At 35.9% G+C, this 10,718-nt stretch overlaps 1 protein-coding gene across 1 annotated transcript in view; it reads right to left on the reverse strand.

Annotated features, from left to right (window-relative positions):
- Nucleotides 1-6,657, reverse strand: part of LOC124774949 (chromatin assembly factor 1 p55 subunit) — a 42,131-nt gene extending 35,474 nt beyond the window's left edge. Inside the window, exon 1 of the mRNA XM_047249658.1 lies at nucleotides 6,511-6,657. Coding sequence (XP_047105614.1) covers nucleotides 6,511-6,529 — 19 coding nt within the window. The 5' untranslated portion in view covers nucleotides 6,530-6,657. The remainder of the gene's footprint in view (nucleotides 1-6,510) is intronic.
- Between the last annotated feature and the right edge of the window lie 4,061 nt (nucleotides 6,658-10,718).

Consider the following 10,718-nt stretch of genomic DNA (forward strand, 5'->3'; position numbering starts at 1 on the left):
AGGAAGAACACCATGCATAGGATATTTGTAGTAATAATACTCAGTGTAAACTAGCAAACAGAGGTCTATTCTGTAAAATTACAAGAAAATTATGGTATTTATGATATGTGCACTTGACAGTAACACTAGTGCTCTCATTAAAATAAAGGGATAAATTTGGCTAAAAAGATTTTCAATTTTGTGCATGAAAAGCCAGCCATAAAAATTCAGTTCATTGACTGACAATTTACAAACACACACACACACACACACACACACACACACACACACACACACAGAGAGAGAGAGAGAGAGAGAGAGAGAGAGAGAGAGAGAGAGAGAGAGAGAGAGAGAGAAAGGGGGGGGGGGGAACTCATTGTTACAGTCTTTCTATAAAACTGGCTGTATTCCCACACATATCGTCACTATGATGCAGAAGCTGGCTGCTGGAGTAGTAACAGAAGATTAACGATGAACAAATTGAATGGGTTTAAGGTTCGCAGGAGAACTTCTGTAAAGTTTGGAAGGTAGGAGACGAGGTACTGGCAGAAGTGAAGCTGTGAGGACGGGTTGTGAGTTGTGCATGGGTAGCTCAGTTGGTAGAGCAATTGCCCGCGAAAGCAAAGGTCCCGAGTTCGAGTCTCGGTCCGGCACACAGTTTTAATCTGCCAGGAAGTTTCATATCAGCGCACACTCCGCTGCAGAGTGAGAATTCTCATTCTGGAGAATAGGTGTAGGTCGAAATTTGCAAGCTTTCGGAGTTAATGGCTCCTCCTGGCACAGAGGGTTGAAGGGGAAGGAAGAGGGGTGGAAGCAAAAGACTGTTGAGATTTAGGGAATGCCAGAGGGGGTGAGATGGAAAGACTGATCTTTCCTTTTCGTACCATGTGGTAAGTCCCCTGACCTGAACTTCTGGGTGACTCTTCCAAAACCCATTTCCTAAACCTCATCAATCATTTTCTCCCTCTATTGTTTCCCTCTTCCTTTCCCTTCAACCCTTCTGCAGAAAGAGGCACCAGTATCTCTGAAAACTTGCTAATTTCTCAATACTTTCACAAGTGTCTTCTCCTGCTGCCACTTAATAGGTAGTTTCTTTCATCAATTTAACTGCATTATATTTTCAAAAACTAATTGTATTCATTGCAAGTCCTTGTATTTGATCATCAAATTGACACTGTCAGGGGTTCAATTTTGAAAAATGCTTTCTTGGTCAATAACACTAATGTAACCTCCACATTCCCCATTACCAATGGTTTAAGTTGTGGTTGCTGTTGTCTTAAGTCGAAAGACTGGTTTTATGCAGCATTCCATGCTACTCTATCCTGTGCAACCTACATTCTTCTGAACCTGCTTACTGTATTCATCTCTTTGTCTCCCTCTATTGTTTCTTCCAATACTAAGTTAGTGATCCCTTGATGCCTCAGAATGAGTCCTATCAACCAATCCCTATTGTGCCTCAAATTTCTTTTCTCTCAACTCTCTTCCATACCTCCTCACTAGTTACATGACATACCCATCTTATCTTGAGCACTCTTCTGTAGCTCCACATTTCAAAAACCTCTATTCTGTTCTTGCCTAAACTGTTTACTGTCCACGTTTCACTTCCATAGAAGGCTACACTCCAGACAAATACCTTCAGAACAGACACTAACAAATGCATATTCTATGTAAACAAAATTCTCTCCCTCAGCAACTCTTTTTCCCACTGCCAGTCTACATTTTATATCCTCCCTACTTTGGCCATCAGTTATTTTGCTACTCAAACAGCGAAACTCTTCTTTTAATTTCTCTCTTTTTCCTAATCTAATTCGTTTGGCATCACCTGATTTAATTAGACTACATTCCATTATCCTTGTCTCAATTTTATTTTATGTTAATATTATATCATCCTTTCAAGACACTGTATTCTATTCAATTGCTCTTTCTCAAGCCCTTTGCTGGCAAAACTTTCTTCTCTACTCTCCAAACTAAGTCCTGCTACAAATTTTTCTTTGGTTTTCTTTACTGCTTGCTCAATGTACAGATTGAATAACATTGTTGATAGGCTTGAACCCTGTCCCACTCCCTTCTCAGATACTGTTTTCCTTTCATGCCTCTCAACTCATACCTGCTGTCTGGTTTTAGTACAAGTTATAAATAGCCATTCACTCCCTCTATTTTGCTCCTGCTACCTTCAGAATTTCAAAGAGTATTCCAGTCAATATCGTCAAAAGCTTTCTCTAATTCCACAAACACTATATATCTGAGTCAATTTCTCCTTTTGAATATATTAATTTCCTACACAAATTAAAGTGAAGAAAATATTGACAACAGAACTGTGGTTGACTTACCACTTTTCTGTGTGTGTGTGTGTGTGTGTGTGTGTGTGTGTGTGTGTGTGTGTGTGTGTGTGTGTGTGTGTGTGTGTGTGATTTGTCAAAATCTATAACTGACAAAATGTTATACTGAAATTAGTATGTCACAATTCTGTATATCAGCAGCCTCTTCTAGACTAAGGGAAACTCGAGCTAAATTTCTTCACATTGCACAAAGTCTGGTTAAAGTGACTGCATTCAAGAGACTTACCTACCCCCACAACAGCCACAAAACCCTGTTCACAAAGTGCAAGGGGACGGCAAATCACTATAATGAAATTTTACACCTAACTGGAATCAGCAAATTGTTTCCCTCAAATACAGACATTTATCTGCTGGGAACAAAGTCGTAAAGCTTAACAAGAAGTAGGGAAACCGAGTAGAAGGCATCTCATTATGCAATCTTAACACCTGCAACAGTGTTAGGACTGCATATGGTTCACCATCTGAAAATTATCTTCAGGACATTCACAAATTTATAACTAAGCAACTTTGTACTTCCCCATGCTCACATTCATCAGAATAGATCCTGAAATAACTGCTGTGCTCAATGGTAAAACTAAGTTGGAAAATTCATGCTGATTTGTGTCATTCATATAAACTAAATTTAGTCTTTGCCTCTGGGCAAAAAACAAATTAAGATTCACACATAATGCTCCATTTCCTGCCTGACAAATCCCAAACGGCTCTCGTTTTTATGAAAAATTTAAGAATATCAATTAAATGCTTTGCTGATTGTTGCAGTAAATATTAAATACTAACACGTCATGAGAAATCAGTGGCAGATGATCAATAGTTCACCAGCCTGACTGGGTGTTTGTGTAGTCTTTATCACCTCATGTCAGAGTATGAAGTCTGAGTAACACTCCACATCCATAGTCTACCAGCAATCACGGAACATCTTGCACGCCTCTCTAAGACCTACACTATTATTTATTTATTCTTGTATTTATTTGGACTTGAGCAGCTAACATTCATTGAGACAGCTAAAAGGAACGTAACTGACATGCAGTGCAAAACAAATTGATGTAGCCCTAGTAAGAGCATAGTGATAGAAGTTTTTTAAAAAAGAGGACTTTTGAGATATACAGCATTTCATTTCAAATCACTGGTCTAGCTACAACATAGCAAGAAGTTTCTGAACAGGAAACAACAGTATAGTTTCTAAACTAAGAAACGTCTACCTCATTTACATGCAAAAACTGTTTGCAATATGGGCTCATCAAGGACACAAAAGACAATTCTTCCCAGTGTAACACTGGATTATAGGAAACAATAAGTGTTACTGTAGAACTGTAAAATTCTTATTGTTACAACATAATTATCTGTTTTTAATCATATATAACCACACCTTTCTAAAACAATTTGAGTAAATAGGGTCAGCTGGGATAATTTGGTATTGTGAGGTAATCAGAGTAAATGACAATTTTTTTCCTATACCCAATATAACCTTCCCACATACTCAAATTTAATATTTATTCTGCATTTCCCGTTAGCTGCAATATGGTGTTAATGTGTTGGGCACAGTAATAATGCCATTTTTAAATACGTGTTTGTTTTTCATAACAATGCAATGAAGACATACAACTGTAGTTGAAGAGGTGCTGTTGAGAAAACAGTTGTGATATCGTAATCAAATTCAAATTTGTACACTTTACATATGTTTCTAACATAATTTTAATAACATCTGTAATATATCACTAATAATATGGTAGTAAATTACAATTAATGTGAGGTAATCTGGGTATAATTGTAGTGCATGGTGAACAATGGCCTCAGTTTTCGTTTCTAGATCATGCCACGAGCATATATTATGGAATGGACAGCCACATAAGATTGAAATCATCTTGAAAAGGCCAGAGAAGTAGTAAAAAAAATAAAGTCTAAGTATCCTGCTGCTAAAATATTCAATATTACATACAAAATACCAAGGCAGTCTTTCCTGGACCTAGTGACTGAAATGAAGGAACTGAAGACGAAGAAGAAATCTCTGGTTATCATACAAGAATTAACTCAAATTCAGAAATAAGAGGATCATGGGTTGCACTGCATTACCAAAACATGTTTGGTGACTGACTGAAGGATTACAGGAACAGCATAAGATCCACACAAGCTAACCTAATAACTAATCTTCCACGAAGTTCTTATCCAGGTGCAAGAGGGATGGTTATCATTCCATTTTCCTGAAGAGATTGATTGATTTACAAAAAATGTTTGAAGCATTGAGTGAACCCAATTGTAATGGAGATATTTCAAATTCATTTTAACACTATGAAGTAGAATTATCCGTTTGTCTTTTGACTCATTGCTGATTCTTCAAACTTTTGGGAAAATTATTTCTACTACGTCGTGGGTTCATGGTCCTATTCTTACTTATGTCTGGGGTAACTGTGGCATAACAGGACAATGAAGTATATTTACTTGAATACACATTATACCAAAATTTCTCCCATCCATGGGTTATTACTAATGGAAAGGATCACCATGCTTGAAAATGCAATAGAATCATTCAAGAAAGTCACACGGCTAACATACAAAGAACTGACAGCAAAATTGTGTCTCGGGAGTAAGTTACAAACCATTAAACTCAAAAAGAGTTCTGTTTCGTTATGCCCAAATTATTCCAAACAACCCCTACGATGCTGTGTGTGCACATGCATTATATTTACAGCTGCCAGATATGTGCCATTACCAGTAACCATTATTAATGCAATCATCTTAAATTTGGAGATTTCAGGTTATTACAGCATTTGTACCTTGCATGGGTGTTAAAAGGGTTAAATTTTTCAATAACATGTCTCCATTCTGACCTGCCCTACAATCCTCATCCACTGAAACCTACACAATTTTAGTACTCCACCACATTAGCTATCCATCACTTTCAATGTCGTCTTCTCCAAATTGGCCAACAGTACAGAACCCTTTTCATTGTCCAGTCAGTCATTATTGGAAACGTCCCAGCATGTTATTCTTCTACTATTCATTATGCCCATGCCAGCTGTGCTAAATCATATTCTCCATATGCAGTCACTCTGAACATGTTTTTGCAAGATTCATGTAAAATATTTATAGCTGTTGTCCATCAGCACTGGTTACTGCCACATGGTTCACATGCACAAGCAGTCACAGCCCTGGCAAGAATTTTCAATATGTTCATTTATAGATGCTGGTTTAATAGCTAGGAAGGATTCCTCCTCCTCCTCCTCCTCCTCCTCCTCCCCCCCCCCCCCCCACCACCACCACCACCACCACCTGCTTGATAGTGTATGCTGGTATTAGATGTAGGGACCTTTACTTCACTGCAGACTTTCTTTTGTTGAAGTGTGGGCTTAAATATTTTTAACTAGGCGCCTACATACTTATTACAAGCCAAAACCTAATCCTAATATTATCAAGGTTACTTGCCCTCCTTGTGAAATGGGCATATTCAATTCTCGATTTGTTAATCTCAAACTGTCAATTGCGCTAGAACTTCCCATTCACTCTCCAGATACATGATGCTTATGGTTGGCTTCATCTAAAGTCGAATTGAAAAGCATTGTGGACAAGGTATCTCTTAACTAGACATCACCACAGAAAAAGATGTCATTAATTTTCAGTATATTTTTTTTTAATTATGGCAAGTTTGAAGAAAACCAAAACCAGTACTAATAGATAAAGAACTTTTGTAATGTAGACCACAAATGGTGACAAACGAATCAAATCCAAAGAAACTAATAGGACCTACACAGCTTTTTACTAGAAAAAAAATAAATCTCTAGTTATGGATGCCGCATGACCTCACGGTGACAAATTAGGCTTCCTCAAATGACTAAATATATCGAAGAACTTCCAAACGAGTGCTCTTCTGTCACTGTCAACCATACGAGTCATGAGTAACAAGTACTAGTTTTTGCTACCTTCAAACTTGTATATTGTATGCGCAAGAAAAGTCAACAGACAAAAACATATAAAAAATATCATGATACCAGACAGTCATATTAGCTGCGCTGGATTAATAAGGTTACAAGGAAATAATGAAGCAATGATTGCTCTCCACATCACGCCAGTAAACAGCAATGTGAATGCCGGTAGATACGCTAACTTAAATTATAATCAAAAAGCAAAAGCAAGCTTATCAACGGTCTAGCTATAGAAACAAAAACTAGCACACGTATTCGAAAGCACATTTCCTCACCTCCATCCTTATCACCCATTGCCGCTATATTTACCAAACCAAACAACAAAGTGTTCTCCGTACCGCGCCAAATGTACGTAGGGCGCGTTCACAATCAAGCTGCACTAGTATCTTTGCGGGCGTGTTTCATTCTACCAACGTTTAGTACACAAAGCCAAAGCTGTCTTCCCCTAGCAGTAGATGACACGATAAAATCATACCGTACAGAGAGGCTACTGTGTCCTAGGGAGGTAATTTTGCTCCAACTCTGAAAAAAGATTCAATTCTGCAGAGTACCTACTGCAATAAAAATTTCGGAACAGTTTTGATTCTGCCCAATAGTTAATGGTCTACTAGCTCATATGTTTGAGTTATTCTGCCACTCGCTATCTTGAATATTTTCTGCCAACCACATTTGTGCTACTGAATTTTGAAGCAATTTTTGTCAGAGAAAAAGTGGTATTTTGTTACCAGAAAAATAGGTAAACAGAAGGCAAATGACCTTCATTTCTGTATAGAAATTAGTCATTGTCTAAATCACAGCCACAAATTTGTAACCAACACGCTATTTATCACTATATGATCTAAAACAGCCTTGGAGGTTATTTTATGGGGAAATGGAGAACTTTGTACCATGAATAAAGCGGATCAAAGCAGCTCCACAGTAGTTTCATTGCTTCGTTTTAGACTTGATACAACTTGGAATGAATCTTATTATTTGAAAATGAATACTGTTAAGATATTAACATTGTTATAGTATGGTACGAATGCAAATGAGAGCTAGGTCCTTGCCAATATACAATTTTCAGCAATGAAAATCTGAAAGAATGCGTGGGATTCATAAGAAATGGAACACTTGCTTGAAATGTTACAACATGTTTCTAAACTAATGTCAAGAACTAGTAAATAACTTTTTAAAGGAAAAATCCATACAATGCTTGATTATACTAGTGATAAAGACTTATTATAAAAACAAATTCTTGACGAAATTTCAGACAAAGACTGGGAATCGAACAGAAGGAATCAAAGCACGAAAATATTATATAATAGTAACTTTAAAAATAGAATCTAATACTAAAATGAAAGGCATTTGGAAAGTTGTAAAAAATGAAACTAACAACAAGCAACACACTAAAAACAAAACTTTAAAACTAAATCTAAATGATGAGTTCACATCAGAATTAAAACAGATAGTAACTGCTTTTAATTACTATCTCCGGAATATAGCTGGAAACCTGATAAAGAAGAACTGCCATAGAGTCAGTCCTCAACACACAACACATGTGACAGCCATGAAAGCATGTATGTTGCTCCACAATGACTAGAAGACTGAAGTGCTCACGGTGATATAAAGACTAAAAAAATAAATACTCCAGTGGCAGTGACAACATACCAGATATAAATGAAAATAAAAGTTGGTAATATATTTTTGAACCACTAAGTCATATAATTAATGCATCTTTTAGTAATGGAGTTTTCCATGGCCTCCAGAAAGTTGCTGAAGTTACCCCACTCCATAAAAGGGACCTGAAAATGATGTAGCTGATTACAAGCCAATTGCACAACTCAGCACACTTTCAAAAATATCTCAGAAATTGTTTTAAACTGGACTGGAAAGTTCTATTAACAAATTGTCTTTAGTACAGGACCATCACTAGGGATTTAAAATGCAAAAACAATAATCACAGTAGCGTATGATTATCCCAACACTACCTTAAAATCATTAGATAATAAAGAAATTACTACTGGTATTGTTTTATACCTGTCTACAGCTTTTGATGTTCTTTACCGCACCACACTTCTTAGACAGGTAGTTAGTAAACAGGAACTCCAAACGAATAGTTAGAAACATATCTGTGAAACAGAGTACAAAAAGTTGAAATGCACTATGAATAGTGCTAATGTTGATCAGTGTACTGTGCACTCCACTAAGATAATGTGTGTTGATATGGTGTACCACAAAGCTCAATTCTGGGGCCCATACTGTTTCTGCTATATACTGATGACATATATGCAAAGCTTACTTCAGGGCATATTACACTAATTACTGATAACACAAAGATTCTGGTAACAGATACAGACAAAGTTTTCCATGACCGAAAGATTAAGCCACATATCTCATCACTGAGTGAATGGTTCAATGAGAACCATCTAATTACAAAGATATAAAAGACAACTAACATTAGTTTCAGCCTCTCAGAAATAACGAGAAATAACTGACATGCTCCTAAACAACCAAGTACTATACAATGTGAGATCAGTAAAGTGTTTTGGTATATGTCTTGAAGAAAATCTTAAATGGAACACTCATGTCAATTATATCTCAAATAAGCTGTGAGCTGTGTGTTATATTCTAAGGGGAGTCAGCAAACCAGACGCCAAATTAGTTATTATATAAGTATACTAGTCTTACTTTCACTCCATACTACAATATGGGATCTTATACTGGGAGAACTTGCTCTGCAGCATAGTCTTCTTCAAAATGCAAAAAAACGGCAATATATATAGTATGCAATCTGAGGTATAATAAATATTGTAGGCAACATTTCGAGAGATTTGGAATTATTACACCGCCACCCATTTCCATTTATAGTTTTATACCATTCGTTAAGATGTATCTACTAAACAAAGACAGTTCATTAATATTAAATGGAAACAATCATTGCTATGAAACAAGACAGCATACCATGCAATCTAGAATGTCTGGTTACCAGAAAAGTGTTCTACATGTTGGGATATGGAGGTATAATAATACAACGAATAAAATTAATAGAACAGAAATCCCAAGAGGTTTCATACATAATTTTAAAAAAAGTCTTTTGGAGCAAAACTTTTACATAGCAAATGATTTGTTTCCAAAATGTTGTGCACGTAAACTAATTTCTTAGTAAAAGTTCACTTATGCCTGACAATTACGTTTCCTTATAGTATATAATTTACTGGTCTCTATTTATTCCCTTTAGCTCCCACCATGGTCCATTGTGTTACATCAAACTGTAAAAATAAGTTACAATCTACCTAATAATTAAAAGCACAACGTGATTTTCTGTTCCCATCTTGTGATATTACACAGGCTTTCATTAACAAATTCAAATTGTAACAAATAAAATGTAAAAATTGTTTGCAATAATGAATACTTGACTTCCCCAAGGTCAATAAAATACAATACAAATCAATGTTTTAGCCTTTGACACTACCACACAATTGCAGTTAAAAAAGGAAACCAAATTTGTTTCTGATCTGTAGTACACATGCTATTTCTTTTTAATTGAAAGCTATCCATGGAAAATTAGATGTTTATATGTTTACACTCTACTGTACTAGCTGTGAACGCTGTATGTTACTGGAGGAATGAGGAGAGGTATTTATGTCTGGAAGCTGAACACTATTCTGAGTCACCAGCAGTAGTGGTGGTCATTCTTCCTTTTAATGTTGTAGCTGTGTACAAAACTACCCTTTTCAGATTCTAGCTGCAGAGTGTGTAGATCACTCAGTGACAACCATATGAAAGTAATACACTTATATATATCGAAGTAAAAGCAATTAATTCTTGAAAAACACTGGCAGTTCCTGAATAATACATGTAAAACGCAAAGCAGATGTTTTGGCACTGTTTGGAATATCATAAATACCATATCTGAGATTAATGCAGTTACTTACTTGTATCAAGCCCTTACTACTCCACAATACATTATTAAGGCTTTATGTTTCTTCTTTATACACATTTAAGAATTCTGCATCTTCACTACAATTCTTATTGAATTTCAGTTATTATCTGGGTGTTGGGCAGTTTTTATATTTAATTAAATTATGCCTAAAAATCTTTTAACACAATTAATATTAACATCTTCCGATGTGATGTTTCATCATTTGCCTTTTTGAAAACTCGATTAGTTCTGTAGTTAAAATAAAAATTTCGTTGTCAGATGCTTGCAGGACTATGTTTCTGTCGCCAAGGTAGCTATGTATTTGTATATTTTGTGCTTACTGTGGGCTACTTTGCTCCAGTTCTGGATAGTTTTGAAACAAAATCGCATAGTGCATAGTAGTTTTGTAAAATAACTTATGATGTTAGTCTGTTGTAAAATATTTTAAAACCATCCATTAACATACAACGATATGTTATAATGATTTAAAAATTGGAGCATAGTAGCCCATATTGTGGCTTACATAATATAAACATTATTTTAAGACAGGACAACAGCCTGGGGCAATGCTATCCTCTTTAA

Source organism: Schistocerca piceifrons, chromosome 2, assembly GCF_021461385.2.
Source record: "Schistocerca piceifrons isolate TAMUIC-IGC-003096 chromosome 2, iqSchPice1.1, whole genome shotgun sequence".
NCBI lineage: Eukaryota > Metazoa > Arthropoda > Insecta > Orthoptera > Acrididae > Schistocerca > Schistocerca piceifrons.